The following is an 11,722-nucleotide window of genomic DNA, read 5'->3' on the forward strand; positions in this document are numbered from 1 at the left end:
CCCAGAGAACTTAGACAACAATACGAACACTAAGAGAGACTTACATAGACCTAATCTACATGAGAAGTAGAAAGTGTAAAAAGACAAGACCTCCTGAGTAAATTGGGAGCATGGGGACCTTGAGGGAAGATTGAAGGGGGAGGGGAGAGGCAGGGAAGGGAGCAGAGAAAAATGTAGAGCTTAATAAATATCAATAAAAAAAAAGAAAGAAAATTAAGAATATCAGAAAATGGAAAGATCTCCCATGCTCATGGATAGGTAGGATTAACATAGTAAAAAATAACAGTCTTATCAAAAGCAATCCATAGGTTCAATGCAGTACTTATCAAAATCCCAGCATAATTCTTCACAGACCTTAAAAGAAAATACTAAAGTCCATATGGAGAAACAAAAAACTGAGGATAGCCAAAACAACTCTGTACAGTAAAGGAACATCTGGAGGGATCACCATCCTGTAGGCCTAAATTTCTACATGGTGTGGTAGCCAGGCTATCAAGCCATATTTAGTACCTGAAGTACCATTCAGCTTTTCATCAACACCATTTAAGTGTTTTGTAGCAGGACCTCTTAAAAGAGCTGCAGGGTTTTTTTGTTTTGTTTTGTTTTGTTTTTTTGTTTTTTGTTTTTTTTTTGGTTTTTCGAGACAGGGTTTCTCTGTGGCTTTGGAGCCTGTCCTGGAACTAGCTCTTGTAGACCAGGCTGGTCTCGAACTCACAGAGATCCGCCTGCCTCTGCCTCCCGAGTGCTGGGATTAAAGGCGTGCGCCACCACCGCCCGGCCCCCACTTTCATTTTTAATTAGAAGAATGACAGCATGGGGCTGGAGGTGTAGCTTAGTGGTCGAGCGCCTGCCTGGTATTCTCGAGGCCCTGAGTTCAATCCACAGTACTGGAAACAACAATAAACCCGGAGTATAGCACAGTCCATGGGTACAGTTCAAAACAAAATGAAACAAGGAGAGTGTGGTGAGGTCTCAGTGAGTGGGTAAAGGGGCTTGCTGTCGAGCCTGACAGACCCCTGGAACCCACAGGGTGGAAGAAGAGAACCAACTCTCTCTCACGAGTTATCTATTCGCTTCTGCAGGTGTGCACCCCCCCCCCCGAAAGCCACGAAAATGACATAATCACAAAAAGCACAAAAATCCTCCCAGCAGTTGCTTATGAACAAATCACCTTTTTGTTTCCTCTGTGCCATACAATAACGCACACTGCAGTTTTCAAGGCAGGGAATAAAAACAGGCTCTTATTGTGGTGGCTTCTTGTGACCTCCGACTTGTTTGTCCAGACACGGGGCCCACACGCCCCTGCTTTACCTTGGGCTCTGCTACCCGTCCAATGCTCCCTTCTGGTGACTGCGCCTTTGTTCCTGCTGCAGCCTGCTTCCTCTAAGCTTGGATGTGGGGGTACTCACCTGGAAGGTCAATGGCCACAGCCCGGTAGCCCCTCTTGGACAACAGCTGCAGCGTGCCCAGCTGCTCCCAAGTGTGGGAATTAAATGCCTTTCCATGGAGAAACACGACTTCTGCCCTGCAGACATATGGGGGAAGATGAGGCATGGGACCTGGGCAGGCATCTTTCACTGCCCTCCAGGTTCCTGAGCCCCACAGGTTGGGCTGGAGTCCCTCCATTAAACCCTTGGGTGCTCCTCACCTCTGTGCCCGCTGGATAGGCAGCGCCTCCCGGTAAAAGATTTGAGGGTTGCCTCGGGTGAGACCAGCCTGGACTGTGACATTGGGGCCTCTCGAGAGCTGGGAAGTCTTCTCAGAGGGGCCAGGCAGCCCCACATAGAGGAGAAGCATAAGCAGCAGGCCTAGACCCAGCAGGGCTGCCTGGTACCGGCTCATGAAGGCCTGGATCACACAGCCTAGAGGAGAAAAGAGGAGAGACAGGCTGAGGAAGACCTTTAGCCCTCCTCCCTTTCTTGATCTGGAAGAATAGCTCATACCCAGCTACTATTCAGGCCAGGGCAAAGGCCTGGCACACTCCACTCTGTGGAGAAGTGCATGAGATGGCCCTCTGCCACAAGCATGGTTGGTTGGGTTTGTTTTTGTTTTTATTGCTTTTCCAGACAGGGTTTCTCTGTAGCTTTGGAGCCTGTCCTGGAATTTGTTCTTGTAGACCAGGCTGGCCTCGAACTCCCAGAGATCCGCCTGCCTCTGCCTCCCAAGTGCTGGGATTAAAGGTGTGCACCACCACCGCCTGACTTCGGCACAGGCATGTTTAATGGCCACCACCATCGCTGTGGGAACTACACAGCTCTTCTGGCTGTGGCCTCCATGCTTGACTTTCTACACTCAGCACTCAGAGGCCCCAAGAAAACACAGGGAGCGGATATGACTACAGGTCTTTGGCACAAAGGAATCTAGGCTCACAGGTGAAATTCTCACCGCAGCAGAAGAGACACGGGGCCCGGCCATGTGTGTTCTGGAAGAAACCAGCACTGGCAGGAGATGGATGAACTGGAGACACAGAGGTGATGGAGGGGTAGAGGCTGCCGAGGGCCAACGAGCACAGAGGGACCACTGAGCGCATGCCCGGAAATGACACTCTCCTCACGATGACTAGAAAACTGCTAAAAACAGAATGCCTTGCACAATGGGAGCGGATAGTTCAGGGTCACCCCAGCCATTATGGATCATTTCACAGAGAAAGTTGGGGATAATGCTGAGGCCTGAGGCATTGGGGGCTAGAAGGAGTGTAGCTGGCCTAGAAAAGGACCAGCTTCCACCCCACTTCTGCCAAATGACCTGCTTCATGAACTCCTCCAGTATGGTGTCTTTGTTAGCCCGGAGGGGACCTCAAGCAGGGCAGGCAGGTGGTCTTGTTTTAGAATTCCCCTCTATCACTAGTTGATTTTGGTAACTTGGGATAAGCTCCTCCTGGCACCTGCCCAAGTTTCTTGTGCGGTTTACATAATACACTCCACCTAAGCAGGTGGGGATGGGATGTCCCCGTCATTTATTGGCCTAAGATGAACATGCTTGTCTTGTTTCTGGGACTCTGAACTCATTTTTTTCTTTCTTGTTTTTTTTTTTTTTTTTATTCTGGGACAGGGTTTCTTTTAGCTCTGGCTGTCCTGAAACTCACTCTGTAGACCTGGCTGGTCTTGAACTTAAGAGATTCACTTGCATCTTCCTCCCAGGTGATGTCACTAAAGGCATGCACCACCACCGCCTGGCTCTGAATGCATTTTTACTAAGTGTAAATGCAGTCTGTGGTAGGCCTAGGAGCAGAGCTATGGCCCGCACTGCGCCACACCCACCTCTGCTGACTCTGGAGGACTCTTCTGAAGATCTCACTTTCTAGCTCCGAAGTCAGGTAGTGTGGGGGCAGCAGCAGATCCTTCAGTGCTGATGGGAAGTCAGGAGCCAGGCGGAGAAAGAGCACACTCTTCTTCCTAACCTGGAGCAGCCAAGGATGTCTTCCTCCAACGTAGCTTTAGCTCAGGTTCCCATGAGGCGGAGCATCTGTGAAGGCCCTCTCTAAGTGGTCCACCAGGGGCAAACCTGTGCTTCTTTTCAGGGTGAAGGGGTGGGGTTTTATTCGTTGCCATGGCAACCCAGAATGCCCAAGACTAGACGATGTAGGGGTTCTGATGCAGATTGCTCCACAGGTGGGGGAAGGGAGGAAAGTAAACAAACTGCTTGCTCTGGATACTAGAATACACAGATATTTACACACACTCACACAGACACAAGAATCTTGCTTCCACAAACTTCAAGAAGCTAATCGCTGGGGGCTAGAGAGATGGCTCAGAGGTTAAGAGCACTGACTGCTCTTCAAGAGGTCATGAGTTCAATTCCCAGTGGTTCACAACCATATAATAATGAGATCTGGTGCCCTCTTCTGGTGCGCAGGCATACATGCAGGCAGAACATTGTATACATAATACCTTTAGAAAAGGGAAGCTATTCTGAAAATGTACAGCAGCCTCTGCACACACATTGGCACACACATGCAATTGTTGTGTTAACAGTCCCCTCAGAGGCCAAAACTGCAGTGGAGCTCCTTAAGCAGGGAGGCAAAAAAGAACTCCCTGAAACTGACCAGATTCACTAGGCCCCTCCCTACTTGAGTAGACAATAAAGGGTGAAACTCTTTCTCAGACCAAACAATGCTAAGCTGCCAAGAAGACTCTTTAGAGCTCAGGTGAACTGCCTGGAAAGGACCCGCTCCATCCTGTTGAGAGGCCTGCAGGCTGTGCAGGGTGTTCCAAATGTTTCCCAGTTTTTGTGAACTGTCACCCATACTAGGGTGGGCTTTCTATAAATAATTCATCCCTTATCCATATTTCTGTTAGGTAACCCCAATCAAAGTCATTGGCTCAGTGAGTCTGTCATGGCTCCCTCCCTGGGGTGAGTAGACAAGTATGTTTTCTCCCCAGGAAAAGTTTTGCCACACAACAGCCAGTTAGCAGGAAGGCAGAGAGACCAACACGTGTATTTCAAAGCCATATGTAAGACAGGCATGGTGACCTATGGCTTTAATCCCAGCACTCAGGAAACAGAGGCAGGAGGATCTCTGTGAGTTTGAGGCCAGCCTTGTTTACATAGGGGGTTCCAGATCAGCTAGGGTTACATAGAGAGACACCCTTTCAAAAAAGAAAAACAAAACAAAACAAAAAACAACCCATACACAGGCACGGAAGCTAGAGAGATCGAGGCAGGAGGATTATAAGTTGAGGTCAGCTGGGCTGTTTGGCAAGACAGTCTCAAAGCAAACAAACAAACAAAACCAAACACCCACAGCACCACATGCATACCCTCCTCGTGGTATTCAAACACAAAATCACACCCAACCCTTAAACCACACATAAACACACAGTCCCAGGCTCAGAGTGCAGCACTCAAGGAGAGGGATCCAGGCAAATTTGAGAGCTAGGGCTTCATAGCAAGACCCTGTCACAAAGAACAACAAAAACCCAAAACAAAAAAACCAGCAACAACGATAACAACAAAGACAGAAACAAGTGCCCAAACTCAGGAGTACTGGATGGTCAAGAACTACCTGGGCAATGTAGTGAGACCATGAACTAAAATAAATAAGGGACTCGGTGGGTAAAGGCACTTGCTGCCAAGCCTGACAATCCCTGTAACTCACACGCTGAAAGATGAACAGACGCAAGCAAGTTGTTCTCTGACCTCCTCCGTGTTCGCAAAGACCCAGGGAAAGACAAGCTACCTGGCAAGGGGGAGAAGGGACAGGCATGGGAAGAAATGCACCAGCAGAGGGACACACATAAACCTTCAGAAATACGCAGATGCAGAGATAAATACAAAAAAGCATACAAGCAAGCAGCCAGACCAGTGAACACCCCACCCCCACCCCACCCAACCCTCGGCAAAGGAGAAGAGAAACACTTAAACCCAGACGGTCAAGAACACACGCAGACACTCGCGCGCGCACAGCGCAGCAACACTGCACACGTGTTGCCCAGCGCTTGCACCTTCCAATGGACTCTGCCCCAAGCGGTGGGGACAAGGACGGCGATCCCCGGACAACAAGCGGGCCGCCTTCCCGGGAGACACTCACCGCGCTAACAGGAGTGACGGTGACGGTGACGAGGCGGGGCCCGGCCGAGGCTCAGCCAACAGCCTACCGGCCTGGGGAGTGTGGCACTGCCTCCGCCTTGGTAACCGGCGGGTCAAAGTCGGACTACCCCCTGAGCGCTTGCGCAGTACGCAGCTGCAGGCCTTGCCTGATTACCCAAGGAAGACTTGGGGCGGTGCCCCGAGGCCCGCCTCTCCAGGCCCAGATTTTAGGAATTGTTAAGGAAGGGCTTGAGGTTTGAGAGTCTGTGGAGAGCCACCCGGTTCTTCATTTTTAAAATCGTTTTGTTTGCAAAATGAGGTTTAGGAAAGGACCCACCGCATGGGGATGTCATAGGATGTAAGGACAGGTCACTCGGAACACCGAGGCCTCCTGGCACCGAGGTCTCCTAGTGTAAATGCCAGATGATGTTATTGTCATGCGGCAGCTCCAGGCTTCCGTCTAAACACTTTCTTTACTCGCCCCATTCCCCTGCCGGGTCAGAGCTTTAGTGGGGCCTCTGAGCTCCCGGTCTGCTCAGGACACCAACTATTGGTTGGCAGCCTGTGATCAACATCTGGTCTGCCCCAGGTTCAGGCTTCTGTGTTACAACCAGGCCTCGGGGCAGGGACGCCATGAAAGGTGCAAAAGGTTCACTATTTGTTGATGCTTTGCCAAGGCTGACATTAACCAGAATAGCATTAATCATTCTACAGGCTCGGAAAGGATTCCCATGCCACCTGGCTGAACTTTTGGCAGAGCCTTACACACTGATATGTAGGATGTCAGCTTCATGACAGGTGCACAGCTCGTCCTGGATTGTCCTGACTCGGGGTGAGGGCGGTTTAGGGGGGCGGACTGCAGGGATACCAGAAATAGCTTTCCCCTCATAGCAGGCCACTTCCGTGTGGGGCAGATAGCTGAGAATTTCAAGACCTTCAGCCTGGCTCTTGGGGGACATGGGGGTTGGGGCGGGGAAACAGGTTAGGTGGGAGAAGAACGAAGGGTTAAGGTGCGGACGAGTCTAGTGATAGTTTGTGACCGAAAGAGGGCGCCCGGAACCCTCAGGTCTGTCTCCACCTCCTGCCCGGCCCCTCTCCAACTTCTCTCCCCACCCGCCTACAGGCCTCGCCATTCTCCTGCCGAAGACCACGCAGATTTCCAGGTACCGCTCTGCGCTCTCGACTCTTTCTTTGCGTCTTCACTCAGAACCCACCTGCCCCAAGTCTTCTCAACTCGGCTCTCCAGGTCACCTCTCTCTGGGCTGCCCCTCCTTCCCGTGCTTCCTTCAGACAGACCCAGGGATCCGGAATTGTGGGGTGCTGTGGACAGACAGACCTCGGGTGACTGCAGCGTCAACCGGTTGGGCTCCAGCGGCCAGCGCGCTGAGAACCCCGCGCCCCTGGCAGTCAGAAACTTCCAAAGTCTTTGCCGACTGGTGCATGTGTTTCTGTCTCTGGAAAATGGGCCTTCATCCCAAACAAACTTGGTCTCACTCCTACCTGTATTTATTGCCAGCCCACCCACTCCACGGTAGTGCTAGGCTAGATGGTGCTGATCAAGATAGTGTTTAACCTCGATTGAGCACTTACTATGTGCCAGACATGTATCAAGGTTTTTTTTAAATGCATAGCTTCATTTAATCCTATCCACTGTCTATGAACTAGTATTGAATAGTTCCATATATATTCCAATACAATACGAAATACCAGTTTTTCCTACCAGCAGATTCTCAACTGCGGGTGTGACCCACCCAGATGCATAGCTTTTCTTTTTTTTTTTTTCTTTTGGTTTCTTTTGTGTAACGGCGCTGGCTGTCCTGGAACTCGCTTTGTAGATCAGAATGGCCTAGAAGTCACAGAGATCCACTCACCTCTCTGCCTCCCAATTACTGGGATTAAAAGCGTGTGTCACCACACAAAGCTTTCTTCCTTCCTTCTTTTCTTCTTTCCTTTCTTTCTCTTTTTCCCCTGAGACACAGTTTCTCTGTGTAGCCCTGTCTATCCTGGAACTCACTATAGACCAGGGTGGCTTTGAGATTTGCCTGCCTCTGCTCCTGAGTGCTGGGACTAAAGGCTTGGGCCACCACTACCCAGCTCATATAGGTTTTTTTTTTTTGTTTGTTTGTTTTTGTTTTTCAAGACAGGGCTTCTCTGTGTAACAGCCCTAGCTGTCTTGGAGCTAGCTCTGCTGGCCTCGAACTCACAGAGATCCACTTGCCTCTGCCTCCCAAGTGCTGGGATTAAAGGCATGTGTCACCACCACCTGACTAGTTTTTCTTAATATTTATTTATTTATTTATTTATTTATTTATTTATTTATTTATTTATTATTGGGGTGGGGGTTGAGACAGGGTTTCACTGTGTAGCCCTACCTGTCCTGGAACTCCCAGAGATTCGCTGCCTCTGTTTCCCAGGTGCTGGGATTAAAGGCGTGCACCACCATCGCCTGACAGCTTGTCTTAAATTCTTAAGTGACATTCCTAATTCTGCCATTGTTCAGTCAGTTGAAGCCCAATATCACATAACGGAGTGGGAGAGGCAGAAATAGTAGCTGCTTTTCCTGACCTTAATTCAGCTCCTAGAGACCTGGTGGTCACCTAACTGCTCCCTGCTGTCTCCCAGGCAGGGTGCTCTTTCACCCACTGCTCATCAGCCTGGCTTTGAACTGCAGGCACATCACCATCGAGCATGGCCAGTGTGGACCAGCATGAGGGCACCATCCAGGTGCAAGGCCAGGGCCTCTTCTTCAGAGAGGCTCGGCCTGGCAGTGGACAGGCTGCTCGCTTCTCTGTGCTGCTGTTGCATGGTATCCGCTTCTCCTCTGAGACCTGGCAGAACCTGGGTACTCTGCGTAGGCTGGCTGAGGCTGGCTACAGGGCTGTGGCCATTGACCTACCAGGTACTTCTGGGGGTGGGCTCCTGGGCCAGGGTTGGGGAAAACTTAAGGACGGAGAAATGGAAGGATTTAGCTAGGCAGGGCCCTGAACTTGACTAGGCACACAGCGCGTGGACCTTTGAACCTTTGTCTAGTCTTGCTTTAGTAGGGTCGATACACTGCCCAGTTGCTTCTCACTATTACCGAACCTGTGTCTCAATGTTTCTGGGCTTCACTTCCCTCATCTGTAGTGAAAGGTACCACACTCCTGCTGGTGACTATCCCTAGTGAGCACAGGATGAGGTTCTCGGTGTGAATGTATCAGCTAATACTTGAGGGCTGGTAACGGGTGCACAGGCTGCTGGAAGCACTATCAGTAAGTCCTCCAGAGCCTTGGGAAGCGAGGCAGGGCCTGATGGATGGCTAAGGACCTGGTCACTTACATGCAAGCAGAGTCCTTGGGCACTGCAGAAGGCAGGAATAGCTTCCAGATTGCCTGTCACAACCTGGATCACCAGGCCCCGCCCATCTTAATGTCTAGTGAAGAATTGGAGGCATAGCTATCTGCGGGATCTAATCCCCTCACCGACTAGGGCTGGTGGCTGATGTGGTTTCAGGTTTCAAGGGCAGATCTCCAGTCTGGCCAGGCTTGCTTCCAGCAGAGGGTTGGGCTGAGCTTCAGGGTAAAGGTCTACAGCTAATGTTGTTAAAGGTGGGGACTGACTGGCAGGTCCCAGTGTAGAAGCATTTATGTCAGGTTCGATCCTCCAGGAGGGCTAGGTGCCTTCCAACAGTTAATTAATTTTCACAAGTTTAAACGGCAGGAACGTTCCTCATCCCTTTTCAACAGAGAGGGGAAACTGGGCAGCTGAGGAGGGCTGAGAGGCCTGACCTATGGTCATCTTTATAGTAAATGGAGACCTGGGACACAGAGCTGATAGACTCCAGAGCTTGACTCTTTCCGGGACATTGTTAGTATGAATGCAAACATGGAAAGTAATGTCCCGCTCTTGTTACAAATATAATACACTAGGCTGTGGGTGTGAATGAATGCAGCCCACTGGTGTTACACGAACCTGGGCACCCAAAGATCGACCTAGGAGCACATGCTGGAAGAAGGGATCCTTCTCATTCATTGCCCTTGTCTCTCCTACACCTGAATCCCTGCAGGTCTTGGCCATTCCAAAGAAGCAGCAGCCCCTGCCCCTATCGGGGAATTGGCCCCTGGCAGCTTCCTAGCATCCGTGGTGGATGCCTTGGAGCTGGGACCCCCAGTTGTGATCAGTCCATCCTTAAGTGGAATGTATGCACTGCCCTTCCTTGTGGCCCCTGGGTCCCAGCTCCGGGGTTATGTCCCAGTGGCTCCCATCTGCACAGACAAAATCAGCGCTGCTGACTATGCCAGTGTTAAGGTATCTTGTGTGTGTGTGTTTAAAGCTGAGATGGCATGTTAGGAGCAAGTGGGAACCATCCCTGGGCCTTCCTCATCTGGTGGCTGGGTAACCAAAGGGGTGGTTTCTGGGGAGATCTGACCACCTAACTCCTTTTGTTTGGCTTGTTAGATTACTATGTATAAAATGTGTAGTGGGGAAAGTACACCCACTGGACCAGCTTGTCTCCAGGTGGGCAGGAAGAGACTAAAGTGGTGATGAGGGCTGAAGCTGACCTTTAAAGGCTGGGGCTGGTGTGGCGAGCTCCTTGATTCTTTCTTTCTTTTTTTTTTCTTTTTTTCTTTTTTCTTTTTTGGTTTTTCGAGACAGGGTTTCTCTGTGGTTTTGGAGCCTGTCCTGGAACTAGCTCTTGTAGACCAGGCTGGTCTCGAACTCACAGAGATCCGCCTGCCTCTGCCGTCTGAGTGCTAGGATTAAAGGCGTGCACCACCACCGCCCGGCTCCTTGATTCTTTCTTCCTTTCCTTCCTCTCAGACTCCAGCTCTGATTGTATATGGAGACCAGGACCCCATGGGTTCCTCCAGCTTTCAACACCTGAAGCAGCTGCCCAACCACAGAGTGCTGGTCATGGAGGGGGCGGGGCATCCCTGTTACCTGGACAAGCCTGAGGAGTGGCACACAGGGCTGCTGGATTTCCTGCAGGGACTAGCATGAGACTCAGTCCTGCTGATAGGGGTGACAGCCTGCCCGTTCTGGGATCTCTCGCTGGCTTCTCCCGGTCTCACCTGCCACAGGTCTGTCTATTCTGTCTGTACATCTGTCTGGGCCCCTGTCACTTCTGCTTTTCTCTTGCAGCTGCAGATCGGATCAAGGAGGTAAATCAAGGGGGAAAAGCCTCGGATTTAGGGGAGAAACCTAATTGTGGGTAATCCATGAGCTTCTCCTTGCTTGGCTCTCACCGCTTAGCTTACGTTCCGCCACCTCCTTCTTCAGCTGCAGGCCAGACATTCCCTTAACTTCCCTACCCCTCTTAGGCCATAGATAACAGACATGTATGAACTTGTTTAGATTCATCCCACACCCAAACAGAACCCTTCCCTTGGGAGCACATGGATCCCCATGATTGGACTGATACCCACATTCCTTTTTTTTTGGGGGGGGGAGTTTTTCCAGACAGGGTTTCATTGTGTAGCCTTAGTCCAGGAACTAGTTCTTGTAGACCAGGCTGGCCTTCAACTCACAGAGACTCGCCTGCCTCTGCCTCCCAAGTGCTGGGATTAAAGGTGTGCGCCACCACCATTGTCTTGAGCAGCCTTGCACAGGTACATGTGCAATCCCTGTGAAGGAAGGTGGGGGAACCTCTTTCTGAGCCAGTCTTTGTAAAAGATCCGCTTGCCAGATTAAAGATGGAGCCAGCCCTAGATTTCTCTCACCTACACGTTGCAACTGGTCCCAGGCCAGAATTGCTTCCTTCCTCAGAAGGGGAGGTGCACCCCTCTGCCTTTCAAATATACCCGTTTTACTTTCCCCCTTCCTTTTTGGGGGCTGTACAGCTCCCCAGGTCATCAAGCCTGACTCTTCTTAGCCAAGCCTGTTTCCTGCTGTGAGGTTTGGGGGTGGGGTGGGGAGACCGACTGTGTAGGTCCCTGAAATAAAGTGATGCTATTAGACCTCACATGCTTTTGCTGTCTCTGTCTCAGCCCGGGCCGCTCCTCCCCCTTCCCCTAGGGACTGCCACTGCGGGCTCCTCCCCCACTCTGGCGGGACCAGATGGTCCCCCTGCCCTTTGTCCACTAGGCCAGATGGAGGGAAAGGGAGATTGGATTCCCCTCCCCACCCACACACACCCAGGTGCCAAGAGATTCAGTTTAGGCGGGGAGGTGGAGGTCAGTGGGGCCCGCATGAGCCGATTACCCAAAGGGGGAGA

At 51.1% G+C, this 11,722-nt stretch overlaps 2 protein-coding genes across 16 annotated transcripts in view; one reads left to right on the top strand and one right to left on the bottom strand.

Moving 5' to 3' along the window:
- Abhd14a (abhydrolase domain containing 14A) overlaps positions 1–8,142 on the bottom strand; it is an 11,410-nt gene extending 3,268 nt beyond the window's left edge. Inside the window, exons 1-6 of one of the 14 annotated variants that reach the window (XM_050139137.1) lie at positions 5,531–5,651; positions 5,099–5,179; positions 3,261–3,465; positions 2,386–2,567; positions 1,649–1,862; positions 1,410–1,525 (exon numbers count right to left, since the gene is read on the bottom strand). In XM_050139137.1, coding sequence (XP_049995094.1) covers positions 1,410–1,525; positions 1,649–1,862; positions 2,386–2,530 — 475 coding nt within the window. In that variant the 5' untranslated portion in view covers positions 2,531–2,567; positions 3,261–3,465; positions 5,099–5,179; positions 5,531–5,651. The other 13 variants (XM_050139131.1, XM_050139130.1, XM_050139135.1 and 10 more) reach the window with 13 other exon arrangements.
- Positions 6,597–11,470, top strand: Abhd14b (abhydrolase domain containing 14B). Of its 2 annotated transcripts, none has more exons than XM_050139145.1 (4): positions 6,597–6,692; positions 8,201–8,428; positions 9,575–9,816; positions 10,330–11,470. In XM_050139145.1, the coding sequence occupies exons 2-4, from the start codon at positions 8,218–8,220 to the stop codon at positions 10,507–10,509; spliced, it is 633 nt and encodes a 210-aa protein (XP_049995102.1). In that variant the 5' UTR covers positions 6,597–6,692; positions 8,201–8,217; the 3' UTR covers positions 10,510–11,470. The 2 variants fall into 2 exon arrangements, with proteins under 2 accessions (XP_049995102.1, XP_049995101.1); XM_050139144.1 differs by having other exon boundaries at positions 6,601–6,692; positions 8,152–8,428.
- The last annotated feature ends 252 nt before the right edge of the window (positions 11,471–11,722 follow it).

This window comes from Alexandromys fortis, unplaced genomic scaffold (assembly GCF_014885135.2).
Source record: "Alexandromys fortis isolate MF-2015 unplaced genomic scaffold, M_Fortis_MF-2015_v1.1 scaffold_36, whole genome shotgun sequence".
In the NCBI taxonomy this organism is placed as follows: domain Eukaryota; kingdom Metazoa; phylum Chordata; class Mammalia; order Rodentia; family Cricetidae; genus Alexandromys; species Alexandromys fortis.

What these genes read in the sequence shown, in the direction of transcription:
- Abhd14b (XM_050139145.1), top strand. Translation starts at nt 8,218, where the DNA reads ATGGCCAGTGTGGACCAGCATGAGGGCACCATCCAGGTGCAAGGCCAG. An exon ending in TGTGGCCATTGACCTACCAG is followed by an intron (nt 8,429 to 9,574) that starts GTACTTCTGGGG and finishes GAATCCCTGCAG; the next exon opens with GTCTTGGCCATTCCAAAGAA. An exon ending in CTGACTATGCCAGTGTTAAG is followed by an intron (nt 9,817 to 10,329) that starts GTATCTTGTGTG and finishes CCTTCCTCTCAG; the next exon opens with ACTCCAGCTCTGATTGTATA.